Source organism: Oncorhynchus gorbuscha, linkage group LG26 (assembly GCF_021184085.1).
Source record: "Oncorhynchus gorbuscha isolate QuinsamMale2020 ecotype Even-year linkage group LG26, OgorEven_v1.0, whole genome shotgun sequence".
Lineage (NCBI taxonomy): Eukaryota > Metazoa > Chordata > Actinopteri > Salmoniformes > Salmonidae > Oncorhynchus > Oncorhynchus gorbuscha.
The window spans coordinates 17,636,484-17,662,775 of NC_060198.1; the positions used below are offsets into that span (position 1 = coordinate 17,636,484).

Consider the following 26,292-nt stretch of genomic DNA (forward strand, 5'->3'; position numbering starts at 1 on the left):
TAAATGTGCTGTATTACAAAAAATATATATTCTCACTAATCAATCAACATATTACTGTCTTTGTATGTCTCAATATAATAGTATTATTTAAATAAATCCATTTAAAATAATGTTTGTCTGAAAATAAAATATGATCCTCAACTGCGTTTCCCCTCCAGTCAGCAGACTGCGAAATGCGTCTTTCAGGCGACGCTGCCAGCGTGACGTATAATCTAGTGGACGGGTCTTCAGAAACAGCTCGTCAACCACCTCGGTAGGTTGCTAGCCAACATAGCCGAAAGATTCAAGCTATTTATACACGTTCGGTGTATATTAGCTACTGTGTTTTAGATACAATTCTGTCGTATCTACTTGTTAACCTATTTAATTGAATATTACGTTATTTTGTATTAGTCAGCTTTAGTATTTGGCTGGTTAAGTTAGCATTAGCCTAGTCCCTAACGATAGCTAGCTAACATCCCCGACCATGAGGTCGGTAAACATCTCCCCTCCTGTTAAAGAAGATGTGGTCTGCTGGAAGGAGAAAGATGCTCTGGGGCTGAACATTGTCGTGAAAGAGGAGGAGGAAGTCACAGTTAAAAAAGAAGTAGAGGGTGAGGCTGTTACAGTGAAAGAAGAAGAGAAAGACGTTTCAGTGAAAGAAGAGGAGGATGTTACTGTGAAAGAAGAGGAGGTTGTAGTGAAGAAGGAAGGGGAGATTACTGTCACATTGAACGTTAAAGAGGAGGAGATTGGAGATCTGATTAACACCAGTAAGTACCGCCTTAAATTGTTTTTAGCTTTGGATATTCGGAGTTGGCTCGTCAATACCTCTTCAATGGAGGGCCCTAAGATGATGACTGATATGTATAGAATCAGACGACGTAGAGAGCAAGCTACCGCTTGTTTTTCCGTTCCGTTTCCAAAAAGTGATTTAACATATATATTTGAGAAGGGTCTATCTGCTGACCGCAGACTAAAGTGATTTTCGTGTAGTGATGTTTTACTACACACCGAGCCCCCCAATAGTGCCATGCGAGAGTTGGGTTGGCTACACCAAAGATTATGGATATACTGACAAGATGTCTCTCCGCCCTAACAAGGGGAGTCGTTGTCCACAAAGCGGCACTGTGGGTTCTCTAGCTCCCGCCCACCCTTTCTTTGGATTGGTGGATACTTCTTATTATTGTAATACATTTTTTTATTTATTCTGAGGGTTGTTGACATCAACCGCCTGTATTCAATGGAGAGATGCAAAGCTACTAGCCTCATGGCATGAATATGCATAACCATCTGGAGACAACTTCTATAGGATTTTGGCTTCTGGACAACAGAATAAAGTTGATATGAAAACCAATGGAACAGGAGTGAAATGGCATAGCAGTGTGTCCAACAGGTAAATAAGTTTAAATAAATTTGCCCAAATGATATAATTACTCCTGTCTATACATAAATAAATAAAATACTTTACCAGAAAGCATAACTTTTGCCACAGATGAATCAGGGGTAATTAGCTTCTTTTAAAAAAGAAACCTGTGTTTTGTTTCAAATCACAAGCTTGTAGGCTTATGCCTATTTGGGCAGTGCGTGTGGTAATAGGCCTCGCTGATTATTGAGTTGCGGCTGTCAGTGAAAAGCATCTCAAATAGGTGTGAAGATAATGTCTATTGAGTATAATTTAAAATGTTGAGAGAAGGGGAGTGTTGTGTGATGAAGATATAGGTGAGTCTCTCTTCAGAATGTCTTTCGCTGGCTTCCACCAATTCTTGTTTCATTGTGTGAATTGCCCTTAGATTGAGTTTATTATATCAATTCCCCATTACAAATGTCACCAGTAGTAGTGGTCCTGTGTAGCTCAGTTGGTAGAGCATGGCGCTTGTAACGCCAGGGTAGTGGGTTCGATCCCCGGGACCACCCATACGTAGAATGTATGCACACATGACTGTAAGTCGCTTTGGATAAAAGCGTCTGCTAAATGGCATATATTATATTATTATTATAGTTCATTTCTGTTAATGCATGTATTAATTACAGTCATTTACCGTTGTCATTCTCGGAGTGGAAATGTTCTCTGTTCAAAACCTGCTACACTTGTGAGAAACCAGATTTGGTTTATTTCAGACTCATCATTTACAAGATTTGTCCATTTTTTAATTGTCTTTTTGTTTGGAGTTCTCCATGTGAGCAATGAGCATGTCTGGTTTCTCTGACCTGATAATGTTGAGGGGGCGCGTGTCTGGTTTCTCTGACCTGATAATGTTGAGGGAGCGCCCACCTGAGCATAGAACTACTTGGCCTGCTGTGCTGAAATGTAGGAAGTGTTGTTGTTTTTTTTACATCCAAGCCAAAAATGTCACTCAACCAGAATCATATGAACTACTATATCATGTCTGCATTATAAATAGTTAACTGAAATACTTACCACTCTTGGCTTTTGACAAAGGACCAACACAGTCCACCAGAACCCTGCTGAAAGGTTTGTCAAAAGCAGGAATAGGCTGCAAAGATGCAACTGGAACAGCTTGGTTTGGTTTACCTGTCCTCTGGCAAACACCACAGGATTTACAGTGAGCCACAACATCCTGTTTCAGATATCTTATTGACCCCAAGATGGCCTGCCATACTACCATCGTGAGCCAACCTCAGTATTTCTTGTCGAAGTACAACTGGAACAACAATTTGCTATAAACTGGGCCAATCGTCTTGCCCAGAAGTGGCGCGAGAACACCATTTCTACATTAGAGCGCCGTTTCCTCATTAGAATGCCATATCTGTCACAATTAACAACACAAACTTCATTAAACTCTTCTTCTGGGTGTATCTCAGCAAAAAGAGGGGAGAGGGAAACATCTTTATTCTGTTCATCAATCAGCTGCTTCCTAGACATCCAAGTGCCAACTGTAGGGATCCTCTCTTCATTCAGATGTTGTACAAACTCTCACCTTTGGGGTTTTCGAAGGAGAGGTAAACTCAGGAGGTTTATGAAATCAGGATCACCCATAAAAGTCTCAGACAGATTGACCATGGTGGGATCGCTGACATCCTCAACACTAGACTTGCTCCCGGCTACCTATGATGAAAATGACAGGCCTCTCTCGTCTTTTTAAGTGGGAGAACTTGCACAATTGTTGGCTGACTAAATACTTTTTTGCCCTACTGTACCTTTGATTATTGGATGTTCTTATAGGCACTTTAGTATTGCCAGTGTAACAGTATAGCTTCCGTCCCTGTCCTCGCCCCTACCTGGGCTCGAAGCAGCGTTACCCATCGCTCCACAAAATCCGTGACCCTTGCAGATCAAGGGGAACAACTTCTCCAAGTCTCAGAGCGAGCGACATTTGAAACGCTATTAGCGCGCACCCCGCTAACTAGCTAGCCATTTCACATCGGTTGCACCAGCCTAATCTCTGGAGTTGATAGGCTTGAAGTCATAAACAGCTCAATGCTTGAAGCATTGCGAAGAGCTGCTGGCGAAACGCACAAAAGTGCTGTTTGAATGAATACTTACGAGCCTGCTGGTGCCTACCACTGCTCAGTCAGACTGCTCTATCAAATCATAGACTTAATTATAATAAAAACACAGAAATAGGAGCCGTTGGTCATTAATATGGTAAAATCCGGAAACTATCATCTCGAAAGCAAACCGTTTATTCTTTTAGTGAAATACGGAACCGTTGTGTATTTTGTCTAACGGGTGGCATCCCTAAGTCTAATTATTTCTGTTACATTGTACAACCTTCAATGTTATGTCATTATGTAAAATTCTGGGAAATTAGTTCGCAATGAGCCAGGCTGCCCAAACTGTTGCATATACCCCGACTTTGCGTGCAATTAACGCAAGAGGAGTGACACAATTTCACCTGGTTAATATTACCGGCTAACCCGGATTTCTTTTAGCTAAATATGCAGATTTAAAAATATATACTTCTGTGTATTGATTTTAAGAAAGGCATTGATGTTTATGGTTAGCTACACGTTGGAGCAACGACAGTCCTTTTTATTGAATGCGCACCGCATCGATTATATGCAACGCAGGACATGCTAGATAAACTAGTAATATCATCAACCATGTGTAGTTAACTACTGATTATAATTGATTGATTGTTTTTTTATAAGATAAGTTTAATGCTAGCTAGCAACTTACCATGGCTTCTTACTGCATTCGCGTAACAAGCAGGTGGTTAGAGGGTTTGACTAGGGTAGGGGGCAGCATTCGGAATTTTGGATGAAAAGCATGCTCAAATTAAACAGCCTGCTACTCAGGGCCCAGAAGATATGATATGCATATAACTGGTAGATGTGGATAGAAAACACTCTAAAGTTTCCGAAACTGTTAAAATAGTGTCTGTGAGTATAACAGAACTGATTTGGCAGGCAAAAACCTGAGAAAAATCCATTCAGTAAGTTGTTTTTTTTCTATTCAATGCCATTACAGTATCCATTGAATTAGGACTCCATTTGCAGTTCCTATGCCTTCCACTAGATGTCAAGATTTTGCTGATTTTAATTTTTTAAAATAATAAATGTAAAAAATGTATTTTTTTACACCTTTAATGAATCTTTATTTAACTAGGCAAGTCAGTTAAGAACACATTCTTATTTTCAATGACGGCCTTGGAACGGTGGGTTAACCTCTTAAATCTAGGGGGCAGAATTTTCACTTTTGGATAAATAGTGTGCCCAATTTCAACTTCCTGCTACTCATGCCAAGAATATAAGATATGCATATTATTCATAGATTTGGATTGAAAACACTCTGAAGTTTCTAAAACTGTTTGAATCATGTCTGTGAGTATAACAGAACTTATGTAGCAGGCAAAACCCTGAGGACTAACTGTTCAGAATTTGTTTTCCCCCTCTCTGTTCCCTATATTGTCTTTGCCCTTGGATATTTAATAGGAACCTATTTTCAGTTCCTACTGCTTCCACTGGATGTCGCCAGTCTTTGGAATATGGTTGAGGTTATTCCTTTATGCTATGAGTAGGCCAACTCAGAACTTGGGACACTTTTGTGAGTTGCGCAAGACGTGAAAAGCAGTGCTGGTTTCTTTTCTTTCCTGTATTGAATACAGATTGCCCCGTCTACAATTTGATCGATTATTAACCTTTAAAAATACCTTAAGGTTGTATTACAAAAGTAGTTTGAAATATTTTGTCAAAGTTTATAGGCAACTTTTGAAATGACGTTGCGTTTTTGTAAGCTGTTTTTTTCTGGATCAAACACGCTTTACAAATGGAAATGTCCGATATATATGGACGGAATTAATCGAACAAAATGAGCAATTGTGATGTTTATGGGACATATTGGAGTGCCAACAAAAGAAGCTCGTCAAAGGTAATGCATATTTTATATTTTATTTCAGCGTTTTGTGTAGCGCCTGGTATGCTAGCTCCTTTGTTTACTGCTGGTGCAGGCTATCAGATAATAGCTTCTTATGCTTATCTAGCGAGTCCTGCATTGCGTATAATCTGACTGAGTATACAAGCATACAAGTATCTAAGTATCTGACTGAGCGGTGGTAGGCAGAAGCAGGCACGTTCATTCAAACAACACTTTAGTGCGTTTTGCCAGCAGCTCTTCGTTGTGCGTCAAGCATTGCGCTGTTTATGACTTCAAACCTATCAACTCCCGAGATGAGGCTGGTGTGACCGAAGTGAAATGGCTGGCTAGTTAGCGTGCGCTGATAGCGTTTCAAACGTCACTCACTCCAAGCCTTGGGGTGGTTGTTTCCCTTGCTCTGCATGGGTAACGCTGCTTCGAGGGTGGCTGTTGTCGTTGTGTTCCTGGTTCGAGCCCAGGGAGGAGCGAGGAGAGAGACGGAAGCTATACTGTTACACTGGCAATACTAAAGTGCCTATAAGAACATCCAATAGTCAAAGGTTAATGAAATAGAAATGGTATAGAGGGAAATAGTCCTATAGTTTATATAATAACTACAACCTAAAACTTCTTACCTGGGAATATTGAAGACTCATGTTAAAAGGAACCACCAGCTTTCATATGTTCTCATGTTCTGAGCAAGGAACTGAAATGTTAGCTTTCTTACATAGCACATATTGCACTTTTACTTTCTTCTCCAACACTTTGTTTTTGCATTATTTAAACCAAATTGAACATGTTTCATTATTTATTTGAGGCTAAATTTATTTTATTGATGTCTTATATTAAGTTAAAATAATGGTTCATTCAGTATTGTTGTAATTGTTATTTATTACAAATGCATTTCTTTTAAACGGCCGATTAGTCGGTATCGGCTTTTTTGGGCCTCTAATAATCTGTATCGGTGTTGAAAAATCATAATTGGTAGACCTCTAGTACACACCCTCATTGTCAGGAGGATGGCAAAGCTAACCAAAGAACATTTTACTGGTTGAAGTGTTTAATGTATAAAGCAGTTGATTTGTGACAATAACACAAACATATTAAGCAGGAGATTCAAGCGAGACTTACAATTATAATCCAAAAATGTGAAATGCACTCATAAGCAACCTGGAAATGGAGGCTATTTTTGCAGTGAGTGTCCTTGAGTAGCACTCCTGATCTTGCGGGGATAGTGAGCTGTAATATTCAGAATACATGCTAACCATTTTTGCTCAAGGCAGATATACTACATCAATAACTATCGGTTTCCTCAAAAGCAGGGAGGTGTTTCTGCAATCAAATTGTTTGTGCATCGGCCCCACGCCGCAATTTTAGCAAACAGAAAGGGGCTTATATTGGAGACCAAAACTCATCTGGCCCAATGCTTAGGATTTCAACAACTTTAACTTATTTCTAGTTACCATTCATGTGAAAACAAGACAAAATAGGATTGTTGCTATTCTTGACTGTCTTAATTGTCAAATAATTTAACAGGCGTCAATTGTTGTACAATTTCATGGGTATGCTCTGGGCATCACCTTTCACCTCAAATAAACAGTGGATTTCTTCTGTTGTGGGCCTTTTTAACCATCTGTCTGACTTTGTCATTCATACAGGAGAGAGACGGGACTATCATGGATCCTCTGGGGAGTCTCAACATCATCATGAAGCTGAAGGGGGAGAGAAGAATCTCTCCAGATCAGAACTCCTCAAGAAACACCAGCAGAGACCCACAGGGAATGCATCTTACTGCAAATCTACATCAGAACTTAAAATACACCCGCGAGTACACACAGGAGAGAAAGCTCACCACTGTTTTGATTGTGGGAAGAGTTACTCAAGATCAGATGCACTTAAAGTACACCTGAGAATTCACACTGGAGAGAAACCTTTTCGCTGTGATCAATGTGGGAAGAGTTTTACTCAACCAAACAGCCTGATAGTACACCAGCGGATACACACAGGAGAGAAACCTTATGGCTGTGATCAATGTGGGAAGAAATTTACTGTGTCAAACTCCTTGATCGTGCACCAGAGAATACACACAGGAGAGAAACCTTATAGCTGTTGTCAATGTGGGAAGAGTTTTACTCAACCAAACAGCCTGAAAATACACCAGCGGACACACACGGGAAAGAAATCTTATGGCTGTGATCAATGTGGGAAGAAATTTACTGTGTCAAACTCCTTGATCGTGCACCAGAGAATACACACAGGAGAGAATCTTTACCATTGTTCAGATTGTGGGAAAAGCTTTTCAACATCATGGTCATTGAAGGTGCACCATAGAACACACACAGGAGAGAAACCTTATGGCTGTGATCAATGTGGGAAGAAATTTACTGTGTCAAACTCCTTGATCGTGCACCAGAGAATACACACAGGAGAGAAATCTTATAGCTGTAGTCATTGTGGGAAGAGTTTTACTCAACCAGATAGCCTGATAGTACACCAGCGGACACACACAGGAGAGAAACCTTATAGCTGTTATCAATGTGGGAAGAGATTTACTGTGTCGAACTCCTTGACAGTGCACCAGAGAATACACACAGGAGAGAAACCTTTTAGCTGTCAATGTGGGAAGAATTGTACCACATCTAGCCAACTAATTGTGCACCAGAGAACACACACAGGAGAGAAACCCTATAGCTGTGATCAATGTGGGAAGAGTTTTGGTACATCTGGCTGTCTAACAACACACCAGAGAACACACACAGGAGAGAAACCTTATAGCTGTAGTAAATGTGGGAAGAGTTTTACTCACTTTAGCAGCCTGATAGTACACCAGCGGACACACACAGGAGAGAAACTTTTTAGCTGTGATCAATGTGGGAAGAGTTTTACTACATCTGGATATCTGACCATACACCAGAGAACACACACAGGTGGACAAACTTTGTAGCTGTGATCAATGTGACAAGAGATTCAAAGCCCGATATCCAATATACATTTGGTTGAAAGTGAAAGTTGAGATGTTTTTTTATTACTTGAAAACAACTTAATGTCAACATACTTGCAGCCTAGCCTATACACAAGGACACAATATAATAAATTAGTCTATAATCAATTTTATTAACAATCCTACATCACTCCAGTATTTCATGACAACATTCAAGTGCTAATTGTCTTTATTCCACTACTGAAGAAGCATGACTCAAATCACCTACTCATATTTCAAACATTCAGTCTGACAAAATATATTTTAAAAATCATTATTCCATGCCTCACCACTAAGTGAATTATTGCCAATATATATATATATATTAACAAATGAGTGTACATTTGGTTTTGATAATTCATATTTACAATTCATGTAACATTTATTAGTCATCTATGCAACCAACTGACAATTTTTGGGTACAATTATATTGATTTCTTGCCCTTTTAGAATATCAGGAATCATTCTCAGATGTGCCAACCCAAATGTACCAGAGCATGACATTGGGGACTGGGCCCCGATCCAACAACATGCCTATCGAGTGAATCCTGAAAAGAGAGAGAAGCTCTGCATTGAGGTGGAAAGTTACTACGAATATTGCAGGAGTTTCCTCTTGAAATCAGACATTAAGGAGCTAGTTCTAGAAGCTAGTGAGTTTTAGGATTCTATAGAAAGAAAAATGGGGAAAAAATAATACTATTGTATATTATTATTTAGAAATGTGTTTTCTTGTTTTTAATTGTTGACAGCCAGTAGACACCATGTTTATATTTTTGAAGGTGAAGTATTGTAGTTGATTATAATGTGAAATGGAAGTTTTCTGTTGGTGGTGAGCAAACTTGTCCATCAAACATATAGGATATATTTGTTGTCTAAAGGTGTTACAGGCTTTGTTTTTTTAATGTTTTGATGTTGGACTTTAGCACATATGGCGTGTTAGCACGTACTGATTGGTGTCACCTCGTTAGTCAGTATATGGTACACCTGTGCTGGCTTGTCCATCTCGTTAGTTGGAAGGTGTTTCACCTGAGCTGGTCCAGGTTCTATTTAAGAGTGTCTGGCCCAGTGCTCCAGTTGTCTTAATAGATGTGGAGAGTCAACACTTTTAGTTGCTTCACCGTTTTGGTTTGCTTCCTGTCTTTAAGTTTGTTTTTTCTTTTGTTTCCCTCTTGGGTGGATTTAGTGGGTCTCATGGTGGGTGTCTTTTAGTTCCCAGTTGTTGTTACTTGTCAATTTTCAGTGCCCCTCCTAAAAAACAAGCTTATATTTTGGGGTTGGATATTGCGTCCAATTAATATTTTAATCAATGGCATTTCCTTAGTCTTTCAGTTATTGTTTGTGTACTAAATATTTGTTTATTTTCATAGTTCTTTCCTGTGAATCTGTTGTGTTGTAGAAATAAAACTTGATTTTAACATATTGTGAGACAAAAGAACCCAATGACATCAACAGACGAGCAAAACATATCTTAGTAGGAAAAACAGTATCTTCCACTATGTTAAAATAGTGCATGGTATGTATGTTTAGTATCACTTTTCAACCAACCCAGTTCATTTGTTGAAGATGAAACATTTTGAAATCAACAATACGTCAAAGGATTCAACTACTGAAAACTGAAACAAACATGGATCAAACAGATCCAGCCTGCTGAAGGCTTGGTGGAGTGGTAAACACCACCCCCGGCTCTACCGGTGACTTGTGGTCTCCCACATCTCTGCTTATGTCATGTTCTGTGGCCTTGCCGTTCCATTTCTTGACTGCCCCTGCAACACAGAAACACATTTAGTCACATGGGGCGGCAGGGTAGCCTAGTGGTTAGAGCGTTGGACTCGTAACGGGAGGGTTGCAAGTTCAAACCCCCGAGCTGACAAGGTACAAATCTGTTCTGCCCCTGAACAGGCAGTTAACCCACTGTTCCTAGGCCGTCATTGAAAATAAGAATTTGTTCTTAACTGACTTGCCTAGTTAAATAAAGGTTAAAAAAAACATTCAAAGTAATGGATATGGAGCATCTATGGCCTCAGTTACACCTGGCACCTAAATGTAACTACTGTCAACTGATCACTCCAAGCTGCATTAGGTTCATGATGACTTCGTCAACCATTTTGAAAAGAAGATCGACGACATCCGATCCTCGTTTGCTAAGTCAAACAACACCGCTGGTTCTGCTCACACTGCCCTACCCTGTGCTCTGACCTCTTTCTCCCCTCTCTCTCCAGATGAAATCTTGCGTCTTGTGACGGCCGGCCGCCCAACAACCTGCCCGCTCGACCCTATCCCCTCCTCTCTTCTCCAGACCATTTCCGGAGACCTTCTCCCTTACCTCACCTCGCTCATCAACTTATCCTGACCGCTGGCTACGTCCCTTCCGTCTTCAAGAGAGCGAGAGTTGCACCCCTCTGAAAAAACCTACACTCGATCCCTCCGATGTCAACAACTACAGACCAGTATCCCTTCTTTCTTTTCTCTCCAAAACTCTTGAACGTGCCGTCCTTGGTCAGCTCTCCCGCTATCTCTCTCAGAATGACCTTCTTGATCCAAATCAGTCAGGTTTCAAGACTAGTCATTCAACTGAGACTGCTCTTCTCTGTATCACGGAGGCGCTCCGCACCGCAAAGCTAACTCTCTGTCCTCTGCTCTCATCCTTCTAGACCTATCGGCTGCCTTCGATACTGTGAACCATCAGATCCTCCTCTCCACCCTCTCCGAGTTGGGCATTCAGGTCGCGGGTGGCCCACGCTTGGTGTCCCCAGGGCTCTGTTCTAGTCCTACCTGACAGGTCACTTGGCTCTACCAGGTGGCGTATGCAGAGAACACAATTAATCTTCTCCTTCTGATGACCACGAATCGTCATCTCACCACTGGTGTCCCCCAGGGCTCTGTTCTAGGCCCTCTCCTATTCTCGCTATACACCAAGTCACTTGGCTCTGTCATAACCTCACATGGTCTCTCCTATCATTGCTACAGACGACACACAATTAATCTTCTCCTTTCCCCCTTCTGATGACCAGGTGGCGAATCGCATCTCTGCATGTCTGGCAGACATATCAGTGTGGATGACGGATCACCACCTCAAGCTGAACTTCGGCAAGACGGAGCTGCTCTTCCTCCCGGGGAAGGACTGCCCGTTCCATGATCTCGCCATCACGGTTGACAACTCCATTGTGTCCTCCTCCCAGAGCGCTAAGAACCTTGGCGTGATCCTGGACAACAAACTGTCGTTCTCAACTAACATCAAGGCGGTGGCCCGTTCCTGTAGGTTCATGCTCTACAACATCCGCAGAGTACGACCCTGCCTCACACAGGAAGCGGCGCAGGTCCTAATCCAGGCACTTGTCATCTCCCGTCTGGATTACTGCAACTCGCTGTTGGCTGGGCTCCCTGCCTGTGCCATTAAACCCCTGGGAACGCCGCAGCCCGTCTAGTGTTCAACCTTCCCAAGTTCTCTCACGTCACCCCGCTCCTCCGCTCTCTCCACTGGCTTCCAGTTGAAGCTCCGCTAGACCATGGTGCTTGCCTACGGAGCTGTGAGGGGAACGGCACCTCAGTACCTCCAGGCTCTGATCAGGCCCTACACCCAAATAAGGGCACTGCGTTCATCCACCTCTGGCCTGCTCGCCTCCCTACCACTGAGGAAGTACAGTTCCCGCTCAGCTCAGTCAAAACTGTTCGCTGCTCTGGCTCCCCAATGGTGGAACAAACTCCCTCACGACGCCAGGACAGCGGAGTCAATCACCACCTTCCGGAGACACCTGAAACCCCACCTCTTTAAGGAATACCTAGGATAGGATAAAGTAATCCTTCTCACCCCCCCTTAAAATATTTAGATGCACTATTGTAAAGTGGTTGTTCCACTGGATGTCATAAGGTGAATGCACCAATTTGTAAGTCGCTCTGGATAAGAGCGTCTGCTAAATGACTTAAATGTAAATGTAAATGGTTCAGATCTAGAAGGATGGGCCTTTGACATAGTCTGCACTAAATAAGCATAAGCAATGTAAAGAGATGGTGGGAATGAGTGGGGAAAAGTACATTTGACAAAAATGACCTTCATAATATCAAAGAACAAATGTGTGTGCCTGAGAGGAAATTTACTTTCATACAGCCAAATGGGGTGAGAAATTACACCAATATCAGTGGACAATTTGCACTCATGTAAATAAACATAGATGGAACATATTCCCTTTTGCTGAGGTGACTAACCACTAAGGGGACATAAATATTTACCATCTAAACCATGTGTGACCTCTCACCTCTCTGGCTGACCAGTCCCTCAACAGCTCTCTGACTGAGCTTCACCCTCACTGGGTCTTCAGAGGAGAGGAAGGCTGAGGAGGGATGGAATGATGAGTCAGGAATGATCAGTCAGTCAATAAAGTGTAGAGCTGCTGTCTGACAAAATCACTATTTTAGTAGTTAATTAAAGTAAATAAGGCTTTATGACTGCTGAATACCAACTATCAATCACTTAGATAATGTATTTTCAGATATAGATACATCCTTGGGATGTCCCTAGCATATTGAAGTTGACATTTAAAATGGTTAAGGTTAGGGTTTAGAGTAGAGATGTCCCAAGGATTCACATAGCAGGTGTAAAATAAACAGACAAGACATGTCGGCAAGCAATGGATTATGGTCATTGTAGTTAATTATGTTTTATGTGCTAAACTGTGTCGAATATTGGCCTGTTGGATACTCCAACTCCCTACTACATCACACAGTTCAGTCTGGGTCTGATTTTTCTCTTGACTCGCTCATGACACACCCATCCGGCAGACAGGCCAAAGGCGCTTGCTGGCCCCAATTCGGGGAACCATTGATCTACTTCAGAGGAACTGTGTCTACAGTGATTTCCTGTTGTTTTGACACCTCACTAGAAGACTAGAATAACTACCTGTTGCTACAGAATGAGACGACCAATTCAAAGTTAGTCAGTGTCTCGTTCTCCACACACGGACACACACCAAGATCACGTGATTTCTATATGAACAAGATAGTTTGACTGTATAAGGCCTCTGAACTCCTTGTGTCATCGAGCTCTCAGCCTTCCACCTCAGTGTACACTCGCATTAACATCTGCTAACCATGTGTATGTGACAAATACATTTGATTTGAAACCATTTAACCTACATAACAATCAAAACAAACTGAAATCTATTAGCATATACATGTGTTCAAATGATCTTTTCAGATTTTCTCAGAAATTAATTAAGTCCATGGAATGGATATAGACATAAAGATAATTCAAGGACTATCAGAGGTAGAGAGGCGAGGCAGGGGTGAGGACATCATCCTGCTGTTTTGACAGTCCCTGAAGGACAATACAAAATAGGTATTTGCTCTTATTCCTTCCCTTTCTCTAATGTATTTTGTAATAAAATTAGCAATTGTAGTAAGATCATTGCTTTACTTTACTAAGACTGGAGACCACAGCAGCGATCCTGCTCTTGCCCAACCTCTTCAATGAGGACCCGAGTGGCCTTTATGTCCGTGACAAGGTATATCTATGCACCAATCATCTGTTTCTTCATAAATATAAGTGTGCATGCTTATATAAAACTACAGCTGAACATTTGTTATGTTCTTTTTTAATTGTATGTGTATGAATCTTTTCTTACTTTTGTTGACACAGATTTCACCGCTCTTCACTCCTTTATCAAATCAAAATCAAATCAAATTGTATTTGTCACATACACATGGTTAGCAGATGTTAATGCGAGTGTAGAGCAATGATTGTGCTTCTAGTTCCGACAATGCAGTAATAACCAACAAGTAATCTAACTAACAATTCCAAAACTACTGTCTTATACACAGTGTAAGGGGATAAAGAATATGTACATAAGGATATATGAATGAGTGATGGTACAGAGCAGCATAGGCAAGATACAGTAGATGGTGTCGAGTACAGTATATACATATGAGATGGGTATGTAAACAAAGTGGCATAGTTAAAGTGGCTAGTGATACATGTATTACATAAGGATGCAGTCGATGATATAGAGTACAGTATATACGTATGCATATGAGATGAATAATGTAGGGTAAGTAACATTATATAAGGTAGCATTGTTTAAAGTGGCTAGTGATATATTTACATCATTTCCCATCAATTCCCATTATTAAAGTGGCTGGAGTTGAGTCAGTGTCAGTGTGTTGGCAGCAGCCACTCAATGTTAGTGGTGGCTGTTTAACAGTCTGATGGCCTTGAGATAGAAGCTGTTTTTCAGTCTCTCGGTCCCAGCTTTGATGCACCTGTACTGACCTCGCCTTCTGGATGATAGCGGGGTGAACAGGCAGTGGCTCGGGTGGTTGTTGTCCTTGATGATCTTTATGACCTTCCTGTAACATCGGGTGGTGTAGGTGTCCTAGAGGGCAGGTAGTTTGCCCCCGGTGATACGTTGTGCAGACCTCACTACCCTCTGGAGAGCCTTACGGTTGAGGGCGTAGCAGTTGCCGTACCAGGCGGTGATACAGCCCGCCAGGATGCTCTCGATTGTGCATCTGTAGAAGTTTGTGAGTGCTTTTGGTGACAAGCCAAATTTCTTCAGCCTCCTGAGGTTGAATAGGCGCTGCTGCGCCTTCTTCACGATGCTGTCTGTGTGAGTGGACCAATTCAGTTAGTCTGTGATGTGTATGCCGAGGAACTTAAAACTTGCTACCCTCTCCACTACTGTTCCATCGATGTGGATAGGGAGGTGTTCCCTCTGCTGTTTCCTGAAGTCCACAATCATCTCCTTAGTTTTGTTGACGTTGAGTGTGAGGTTATTTTCCTGACACCACACTCCGAGGGCCCTCACCTCCTCCCTGTAGGCCGTCTCGTCGTTGTTGGTAATCAAGCCTACCACTGTTGTGTCGTCCGCAAACTTGATGATTGAGTTGGAGGCGTGCGTGGCCACGCAGTCGTGGGTGAACAGGGAGTACAGGAGAGGGCTCAGAACGCACCCTTGTGGGGCCCCAGGTTTGAGGATCAGCGGGGAGGAGATGTTGTTGCCTACCCTCACCACCTGGGGGCGGCCCATCAGGAAGTCCAGTACCCAGTTGCACAGGGCGGGGTCGAGACCCAGGGTCTCGAGCTTGATGACGAGCTTGGAGGGTACTATGGTGTTAAATGCTGAGCTGTAGTCGATGAACAGCATTCCTCTTGTCCAGATGGGTTAGGGCAGTGTGCAGTGTGGTTGAGATTGCATCGTCTGTGGACCTATTTGGGCGGTAAGCAAATTGGAGTGGGTCTAGGGTGTTAGGTAGGGTGGAGGTGATATGGTCCTTGACTAGTCTCTCAAAGCACTTCATGATGACGGAAGTGAGTGCTACGGGGCGGTAGTCGTTTAGCTCAGTTACCTTAGCTTTCTTGGGAACAGGAATAATGGTGGCCCTCTTGAAGCATGTGGGAACAGCAGACTGGTATAGGGATTTATTGAATATGTCCGGAAACACACCGGCCAGCTGGTCTGCGCATGCTCTGAGGGCGCGGCTGGGGATGCCGTCTGGGCCTGCAGCCTTGCGAGGGTTAACACGTTTAAATGTCTTACTCACCTCGGCTGCAGTGAAGGAGAGACCGCACGTTTCCGTTGCAGGCCGTGTCAGTGGCACTGTATTGTCCTCGAAGCGGGCAAAAAAAGTTATTTATTCTGCCTGGGAGCAAGACATCCTGGTCCGTGACGGGGCTGGATTTCTTCCTGTAGTCGATGATTGACTGTAGACCCTGCCACATGCCTCTTGTGTCTGAGCCGTTGAATTGAGATTCTACTTTGAGTCTGTACTGACGCTTAGCTTCTTTGATAGCCTTGCGGAGGTAATAGCTGCACTGTTTGTATTCGGTCATGTTACCAGACACCTTGCCCTGATTAAAAGCAGTGGTTCGCGCTTTCAGTTTCACGCGAATGCTGCCATCAATCCACGGTTTCTGGTTAGGGAATGTTTTAATCGTTGCTATGGGAACGACCTCTTCAACGCACATTCTAATGAACTCGCACACCGGTGGAAATCCATTTCACCATGAGAGTGAAATCCCGCTGGCCTTTGATGGGGAGAACATCCACGCCCCCGAGTAGGACGTCCCCATGGGACTTGGGGCTCTGCTACGCCTGGATTTTTTATTTTCCCTTAAATTTCCCCAAAATGTCAGAAAAACACTTATGTTGATAAATTACTGTGTTCTGGGGATAAGAGAAGTTGGGGTGAAGTTACCAGGGCCGGTCATAAAGATGGCAATCTTCCTAACATAAATAAGGGGATACGATATACACACTAAAGCTGAAAAATCTGTATTTAGCATCAAGTCTACAATATTGTTAGTTGACCTATGATTCATATTCAATGCATGTTGTTTTTATTGTAAATCTTTTTATTTTTATTTTTAAATGTCATGAAAAGCACTATACAAAGTAAATGTATCATTTATTATGGTCTGACATGTCTGCAGAAATGGTGCAATTTTGTAATATGTTTTGTTTGGTAAATATTAATTCACATTTGTGGTTCCACTAAAAAAACAATGAATTATTTAAATCAATATTGTTATTAAAATATGTTTTTATAATGGAGGGAGGGTGGACAAGGAGTTCAAAAAGGAACCCCAAAAGGGTCTTAGAGGATCCATGATAAGGGGTTCTTCAAATAACTTTTAGGGGTTCCCCCACAGTTTAATTTGAAGAACCCCTACAGGATATTCCAGGAACCTTTAGTTTTTACATTTACATTTACATTTAAGTCATTTAGCAGACGCTCTTATCCAGAGCGACTTACAAATTGGTGCATTCACCTTATGACATCCAGTGGAACAACCACTTTACAATAGTGCATCTAAATATTTTAAGGGGGGAGAGGGGGGTGAGAAGGATTACTTTATCCTATCCTAGGTATTCCTTAAAGAGGTGGGGTTTCAGGTGTCTCCGGAAGGTGGTGATTGACTCCGCTGTCCTGGCGTCGTAAGGGAGTTTGTTCCACCATTGGGGAGCCAGAGCAGCGAACAGTTTTGACTGAGCTGAGCGGGAACTGTACTTCCTCAGTGGTAGGGAAGCGAGCAGGCCAGAGGTGGATGAACGCAGTGCCCTTATTTGGGTGTAGGGCCTGATCAGAGCCTGGAGGTACTGAGGTGCCGTTCCCCTCACAGCTCCGTAGGCAAGCACCATGGTCTTGTAGCGGATGCGAGCTTCAACTGGAAGCCAGTGGAGAGAGCGGAGGAGCGGGGTGACGTGAGAGAACTTGGGAAGGTTGAACACTAGACGGGCTGCGGCGTTCTGGATGAGTTGTAGGGGTTTAATGGCACAGGCAGGGAGCCCAGCCAACAGCGAGTTGCAGTAATCCAGACGGGAGATGACAAGTGCCTGGATTAGGACCTGCGCCGCTTCCTGTGTGAGGCAGGGTCGTACTCTGCGGATGTTGTAGTGCATGAACCTACAGGAACGGGCCACCGCCTTGATGTTAGTTGAGAACGACAGTTTGTTGTCCAGGATCACGCCAAGGTTCTTAGCGCTCTGGGAGGAGGACACAATGGAGTTGTCAACCATGATTTGTTTCCCCGGGAGGAAGAGCAGCTCCGTCTTGCCGAAGTTCAGCTTGAGGTGGTGATCCGTCATCCACACTAATATGTCTGCCAGACATGCAGAGATGCGATTCGCCACCTGGTCATCAGAAGGGGGAAAGGAGAAGATTAATTGTGTGTCGTCTGCATAGCAATGATAGGAGAGACCATGTGAGGTTATGACAGAGCCAAGTGACTTGGTGTATAGCGAGAATAGGAGAGGGCCTAGAACAGAGCCCTGGGGGACACCAGTGGTGAGAGCGCGTGGTGAGGAGACAGATTCTCGCCACGCCACCTGGTAGGAGCGACCTGTCAGGTAGGACGCAATCCAAGCGTGGGCCGCGCCGGAGATGCCCAACTCGGAGAGGGTGGAGAGGAGGATCTGATGGTTCACAGTATCGAAGGCAGCCGATAGGTCTAGAAGGATGAGAGCAGAGGAGAGAGAGTTAGCTTTAGCGGTGCGGAGCGCCTCCGTGATACAGAGAAGAGCAGTCTCAGTTGAATGACTAGTCTTGAAACCTGACTGATTTGGATCAAGAAGGTCATTCTGAGAGAGATAGCGGGAGAGCTGACCAAGGACGGCACGTTCAAGAGTTTTGGAGAGAAAAGAAAGAAGGGATACTGGTCTGTAGTTGTTGACATCGGAGGGATCGAGTGTAGGTTTTTTCAGAAGGGGTGCAACTCTCACTCTCTTGAAGACGGAAGGGACGTAGCCAGCGGTCAGGGATAAGTTGATGAGCGAGGTGAGGTAAGGGAGAAGGTCTCCGGAAATGGTCTGGAGAAGAGAGGAGGGGATAGGGTCGAGCGGGCAGGTTGTTGGGCGGCCGGCCGTCACAAGACGCGAGATTTCATCTGGAGAGAGAGGGGAGAAAGAGGTCAGAGCACAGGGTAGGGCAGTGTGAGCAGAACCAGCGGTGTTGTTTGACTTAGCAAACGAGGATCGGATGTCGTCGATCTTCTTTTCAAAATGGTTGACGAAGTCATCTGCAGAGAGGGAGGAGGGGGGGGGGGAGGAGGATTCAGGAGGGAGGAGAAGGTGGCAAAGAGCTTCCTAGGGTTAGAGGCAGATGCTTGGAATTTAGAGTGGTAGAAAGTGGCTTTAGCAGCAGAGACAGAGGAGGAAAATGTAGAGAGGAGGGAGTGAAAGGATGCCAGGTCCGCAGGGAGGCGAGTTTTCCTCCATTTCCGCTCGGCCTTCCGGAGCCCTGTTCTGTGAGCTCGCAATGAGTCGTCAAGCCACGGAGCGGGAGGGGAGGACCGAGCCGGCCTGGAAGATAGGGGACATAGAGAGTCAAAGGATGCAGAAAGGGAGGAGAGGAGGGTTGAGGATGCAGAATCAGGAGATAGGTTGGAGAAGGTTTGAGCAGAGGGAAGAGATGATAGGATGGAAGAGGAGAGAGTAGCGGGGGAGAGAGAGCGAAGGTTGGGACGGTGTGATACCATCCGAGTAGGGGCAGTGTGGGAAGTGTTGGATGAGAGCGAGAGGGAAAAGGATACAAGGTAGTGGTCGGAGACTTGGAGGAGTTGCAATGAGGTTAGTGGAAGAACAGCATCTAGTAAAGATGAGGTCGAGCGTATTGCCTGCCTTGTGAGTAGGGGGAAGGTGAGAGGGTGAGGTCAAAAGAGGAGAGGAGGGAAAGAAGGAGGCAGAGAGGAATGAGTCAAAGGTAGACGTGGGGAGGTTAAAGTCGCCCAGAACTGTGAGAGGTGAGCCGTCCTCAGGAAAGGAGCTTATCAAGGCATCAAGCTCATTGATGAACTCTCCGAGGGGACCTGGAGGGCGATAAATGATAAGGATGTTAAGCTTGAAAGGGCTGGTAACTGTGACAGCATGAAATTCAAAGGAGGCGATAGACAGATGGGTAAGGGGAGAAAGAGAGAATGACCACTTGGGAGAGATAAGGATCCCTATGCCACCACCCCGCTGACCAGAAGCTCTCGGGGTGTGCGAGAACACGTGGGCGGACGAAGAGAGAGCAGTAGGAGTAGCAGTGTTATCTGTGGTGATCCATGTTTCTGTCAGTGCCAAGAAGTCGAGGGACTGGAGGGAGGCATAGGCTGAGATGAACTCTGCCTTGTTGGCTGCAGATCGGCAGTTCCAGAGGCTACCGGAGACCTGGAACTCCACGTGGGTCGTGCGCGCTGGGACCACCAGATTAGGGTGGCAGCGGCCACGCGGTGTGGAGCGTTTGTATGGTCTGTGCAGAGAGGAGAGAACAGGGATAGACAGACACATAGTTGACAGGCTACAGAAGAGGCTACGCTAATGCAAGGAGATTGGAATGACAAGTGGACTACACGTCTCGAATGTTCAGAAAGTTAAGCTTACGTAGCAAAATCTTATTGACTAAAATTATTAAAAATGATACAGTACTGCTGAAGTAGGCTAGCTGGCAGTGGCTGCGTTGTTGACTTTGTAGGCTAGCTGGCAGTGGCTGCGTTGTTGACACTACACTAATCAAGTCGTTCCGTTGAGTGTAGTAGTTTCTACAGTGCTGCTATTCGGGGCTAGCTGGCTAGCTAGCAGTGTTGATTACGTTACGTTGCGTTAAAAGAACGACAATAGCTGGCTAGCTAACCTAGAAAATCGCTCTAGACTACACAATTATCTTTGATACACAGACGGCTATGTAGCTAGCTATGTAGCTAGCTACGATCAAACAAATCAAACCGTTGTGCTGTAATGAAATGAAATGAAAAATGTGATACTACCTGTGGAGCGAAGCGGAATGCGACCGGGTTGTTGAGTGCGGAAGTTCTATTCAGTAGACGTTGGCTAGCTGTTGGCTAGCTAGCAGTGTCTCCTACGTTAAGGACGACAAATAGCTGGCTAGCTAACCTCGGTAAATTAAGATAATCACTCTAAGACTACACGCTCTAAACTACACAATTATCATGGATACGAAGACAGCAAAGACAACTATGTAGCTAGCTAACACTACACTAATCAAGTCGTTCAGTTGAGTGTAATAGTTTCTACAGTGCTGCTATTCGGTAGACGGTGGACGTTTGCTAGCTGGCTAGCTGCTGGGCAGATAGCAGTGTAGACTACATTAGGACGACGAAATAGTGCTGACTGTTTCACTTTGTTGTCCTCTTTCTTTTCCTTTTTCTTCTGTCCTTCTTTTGTCCTTATTTTGTCTTCCTTTCTTCTGTTAACTAGATTTTTTTTTTTAGAGTGTATATTGACAAAAGTCATCTTGTCCGAGAGACATTTACATAGTTATACACAGCCCAATTTGGGATGACTATTTTGTGGTGAAATAGTGGCCACAACAGACAGACCTGATATCGCCCCATAATTCGACGTCCTTGGACGTCACGTGCTGACTGGGAATGACCAAAGTTATTCTATTTAGAGACACTTTGTAGTACATTTTTACACGATAATAAATGTTTCTGATGCCAAATCGCCCGTTGTCAAAGGGAGTTGTTGGTTTTTAGGGGCAGTCGCTTTTTAGCTTTTTGTCTGAAAGTATTTTCTCAACTGCGATACCAACTCCAGTCAGCAGATGGCTATGTCTTTCAGGTGATTCTGCCACTGTGACGTATAATCTAGTGGACGGGACGCTTCTTCAACATCAACAGATAGCCAGCCACCTTGGTTCACTCTGACTTTATGGAAAAAGGTTTATTCAATAAATATAGAGTAACCGATGTGAAATGGCTAGATAGTTAGCATTTCAATTGGTGATGTCACTCGCTCTGAGACCTCGAAGTTGTTGCTCTGCAAGGGCTGCGGCTTTTGTGGAGCGATGGGTAACGATGCATCAAGGTTGGCTGTTGTCGATGTGTGTAGAGGGTCCCTGGTTCGGTTCGGGGCGAGGAGAGGGACGGAAGCTATACTGTTCCAACAGCAACTCCTCTCATACTGTGAAGACACCCCCCCCTGAATTTTCAGGCCTTAAGGGCAATTTTATTTGAATTGTAGTATCCGGACAGAGAAAATCCAGTAAGAGTTTTATAGTTACAGTGGGGCAAAAAAGTATTTAGTCAGCCACCAATTGTGCAAGTTCTCCCGCTTAAAAAGATGAGAGAGGCCTGTAATTTTCACCATAGTTACACTTCAACTGACAGACAAAATGAGAAAAAAAAATCCAGAAATTCACATTCTAGGATTTTTTATGAATTTATTTGCAAATTATGGTGGAAAATAGTCTAGTCTAGTTCTAAGCAAACTTAGCAAACCGCTAGCTGACAAACAATGTAAATACACTGCTCAAAAAAATAAAGGGAACACTAAAATACACTAAAATAACACATCCTAGATCTGAATGAATGAAATACTCTTATTTAATACTGTTTTATTTACATAGTTGAATGTGCAGAAAACAAAATCACACAAAAATTATCAATGGAAATCAAATTTATCAACCCATGGGGGTCTGGATTTGGAGTCACACTCAAAATTAAAGTCGAAAACCACACTACAGGTTGTGAGTCACTTCCGGGTTGGAGCGAGCGGTCGCATCCGCATTTCGCTCCGCAGGTAGTATAACTTTTTCATTACATTTCATTATAGCACAACGGTTTGTTTTGTCTAATCTTAGCAATTTCTTCTTAGCTAGCTACATAGCCGTCTTTGTATCAAAGATAATTGCGTAATTATCGTATTTCGCCGTCCTAACGTAGTCTTCACTAGCCAGCTAGCTAACGTCCACCGATTAGCAGCACTGGAGAAACTATTACACTCAACTGAACGACTTGATTAGTGTAGTGTTAGCTAGCTACATAGCTGTCTTTGCTGTCTTCGTATCCAAGATAATTGTGTAGTTTAGAGTGTGTAGTCATAGAGTGATTATCTTAATTTACCGAGGTTAGCTAGCCAGCTATTTGTCGTCCTTAACGTAGGAGACTCTGCTAGCTAGCCAACAGCTAGCCGACAGCTAGCCGACAGCTAGCCAACAGCTAGCCAACGTCTACCGAATAGACTCACAACCCGGTCGCATTCACAGGTAGTATCACATTTTCATTTCATTTGATTACAGTACAATGGTTTGATTTGTTTGATCGTAGCTAGCTACATAGCCGTCTTTGTATCAAAGATAATTGTGTAGTCTAGAGCGATTTTCTAGGTTAGCTAGCCAGCTATTGTCGTTCTTTTAACGCAACGTAACGTAAACAACACTGCTAGCTAGCCAGCTAGCCCCCGAATAGCAGCACTGTCGAAACTATTACACTCAACGGAACGACTTGATTAGTGTAGTGTCAACAACGCACCCACTGCCAGCTAGCCTACTTCAGCAGTACTGTATCATTTTAATCATTTTAGTCAATAAGATTCTTGCTACGTAAGCTTAACTTTCTGAACATTCGAGACGTGTAGTCCACTTGTCATTCCAATCTCCTTTGCATTAGCGTAGCCTCTTCTGTAGCCTGTCAACTATGTGTCTGTCTGTCCCTGTTCTCTCCTCTCTGCACAGACCATACAAACGCTCCACACCGCGTGGCCGCGGCCACCCTAAACTGGTGGTCCCAGCGCGCACGACCCACGTGGAGTTCCAGGTCTCCGGTAGCCTCTGGAACTGCCGATCTGCGGCCAACAAGGCAGAGTTCATCTCAGCCTATGCCTCCCTCCAGTCCCTCGACTTCTTGGCACTGACGGAAACATGGATCACCACAGACAACACTGCTACTCCTACTGCTCTCTCTTCGTCCACGTGTTCTCGCACACCCCGAGAGCTTCTGGTCAGCGGGGTGGTGGCGCCGGGATCCTCATCTCTCCCAAGTGGTCATTCTCTCTTTCTCCCCTTACCCATCTGTCTATCGCCTCCTTTGAATTCCATGCTGTCACAGTTACCAGCCCTTTCAAGCTTAACATCCTTATCATTTATCGCCCTCCAGGTTCCCTCAGAGAGTTCATCAATGAGCTTGATGCCTTGATAAGCTCCTTTCCTGAGGACGGCTCACCTCTCACAGTTCTGGGCGACTTTAACCTCCCCACGTCTACCTTTGACTCATTCCTCTCTGCCTCCTTCTTTCCACTCCTCTCCTCTTTTGACCTCACCCTCTCACCTTCCCCCCCCTACTCACAAGGCAGGCAATACGCTCGACCTCATCTTTACTAGATGCTGTTCTTCCACTAACCTCATTGCAACTCCCCTCCAAGTCTCCGACCACTACCTTGTATCCTTTTCCCTCTCGCTCTCATCCAACACCTCCCACACTGCCCCTACTCGGATGGTATAGCGCCGTCCCAACCTTCGCTCTCTCTCCCCCGCTACTCTCTCCTCTTCCATCCTATCATCTCTTCCCTCTGCTCAAACCTTCTCCAACCTATCTCCTGAATCTGCCTCCTCAACCCTCCTCTCCTCCCTCTCTGCATCCTTTGACTCTCTATGTCCCCTATCCTCCAGGCCGGCTCAGTCCTCCCCTCCCGCTCCGTGGCTCGATGACTCATTGCGAGCTCACAGAACAGGGCTCCGGGCAGCCGAGCGGAAATGAAGGAAAACTCGCCTCCCTGCGGACCTGGCATCCTTTCACTCCCTCCTCTCTACATTTTCCTCCTCTGTCTCTGCTGCTAAAGCCACTTTCTACCACTCTAAATTCCAAGCATCTGCCTCTAACCCTAGGAAGCTCTTTGCCACCTTCTCCTCCCTCCTGAATCCTCCTCCCCCTCCTCCCTCTCTGCAGATGACTTCGTCAACCATTTTGAAAAGAAGGTCGACGACATCCGATCCTCGTTTGCTAAGTCAAACGACACCGCTGGTTCTGCTCACACTGCCCTACCCTGTGCTCTGACCTCTTTCTCCCCTCACTCTCCAGATGAAATCTCGCGTCTTGTGACGGCCGGCCGCCCAACAACCTGCCCGCTTGACCCTATCCCCTCCTCTCTTCTCCAGACCATTTCCGGAGACCTTCTCCCTTACCTCACCTCGCTCATCAACTCATCCCTGACCGCTGGCTACGTCCCTTCCGTCTTCAAGAGAGCGAGAGTTGCACCCCTTCTGAAAAAACCTACACTCGATCCCTCCGATGTCAACAACTACAGACCAGTATCCCTTCTTTCTTTTCTCTCCAAAACTCTTGAACGTGCCGTCCTTGGCCAGCTCTCCCGCTATCTCTCTCTGAATGACCTTCTTGATCCAAATCAGTCAGGTTTCAAGACTAGTCATTCAACTGAGACTGCTCTCCTCTGTATCACGGAGGCGCTCCGCACTGCTAAAGCTAACTGATAGAGGAAAATATAGTTTAGATGATCAATTATGTATACTTTAATGATTAGAACCATTCATGCTAATACTATTATGTTATGATTTGAAAAGTATGGGTTCTTAATTGTACTGTTACTGAAAATGTAAGCAGAAATTAATTGTGTCTGTGTCTCCTGGGAAAGTTTTAAAGCAGAGATAAGATAGTACTTCAAACAGATAAGAATGTTTTGGTTGGATTCCATTAGCAGAGAGAAGTATATCCTTTAGGCAGGTTGGAATGTAGTTTATGAGGGGAGTGAAACTATCTCCAGGACTGAATACTACGCCATTGTAAGACTGGGAGAGGGGGTGTAACTGATGACGTCATTTTATGTCTTCTTCAGATTTAAAATGTAATGTTCTTTGTATTTTGGGTCAGTACTCATCGAGAATAAATGCTGAACTTGTTTTTTAAGACTGGTCTCTTGCTAATTCATGCAAATGATAAACTTACAACTTATCATGAATTAGAAATGAGTGTGAATTTAATTGGTTTTGGCAATAAAACATAAGGGAATTAAAAATTCCTCTATCAATTTGGTCCTTCGAGCCGGATCTAAATATCTTTATCTGTTATCTGAAGGTAATACGCTGAAAATCGTGCACGGACGAGTTTGACTCGTTTTACTAAAGACCTGACCTCTGAATTGAGGTTAAAACATAAACAGGCCTGTGTATTATCACAGAGGACAGAGAGAGTGACTAGATACAACGAACATTGCTTTCCCAGTCGGCGATAAGGTCAGTATTTTTTATTCTCGATTCTGGGGGGATTTGAGCTCTTTAATTGATGTTCTGAAATTTTCAGAAATCATCAATAATAGGGGCCTTGCTATTCCCACAGGGTTTGTATGACCTTCATACACTGGGTTTTGTATAACCGATATACACTGAAGCAGGTTCGAAAATAACCTGTGGTAATGTGCACTACCGTAAATAAACTAAACTTAATCATGAGAGGTAAAAACGCCCGAGATTAAGACGGGATATTAAAATAGGTACTGGGGGATAGGACGGTGAACTTGTACAAATACTGGGCGAGACTGACTGCAAGCGCAAGATAACTGGATTGGTCATGTGAATAGTGGCAGTATTGATCACCGTCCCGATTCAACTAATACTACGGGAAATATCCAAATAAGGAGGAGAGGGAAACTTAAATCTAAAGAAATGAGATAAAAGCCATTCTTTAGACATGACAGTTCCAGGCGAGAGGGAAGTTTAACAAATAGTGGCGTGAGATAACGATTATTAGCGTTCTTTAAAAGCCCTCTGACACAACCGGAAAATACTAGGG

At 43.9% G+C, this 26,292-nt stretch overlaps 2 protein-coding genes across 2 annotated transcripts in view; one reads left to right on the forward strand and one right to left on the reverse strand.

Moving 5' to 3' along the window:
* The first annotated feature begins 242 nt into the window (after positions 1 to 242).
* Positions 243 to 10,072, forward strand: LOC124015782 (zinc finger protein 2-like). The gene is made up of 2 exons (XM_046331246.1): positions 243 to 752; positions 6,958 to 10,072. The coding sequence occupies exons 1-2, from the start codon at positions 467 to 469 to the stop codon at positions 8,241 to 8,243; spliced, it is 1,572 nt and encodes a 523-aa protein (XP_046187202.1). The 5' UTR covers positions 243 to 466; the 3' UTR covers positions 8,244 to 10,072.
* Positions 8,260 to 26,292, reverse strand: part of LOC124015787 (zinc finger protein 501-like) — a 61,066-nt gene continuing 43,033 nt past the window's right edge. The window contains exon 2 of the mRNA XM_046331254.1: positions 8,260 to 10,042. Coding sequence (XP_046187210.1) covers positions 9,909 to 10,042 — 134 coding nt within the window. The 3' untranslated portion in view covers positions 8,260 to 9,908. The remainder of the gene's footprint in view (positions 10,043 to 26,292) is intronic.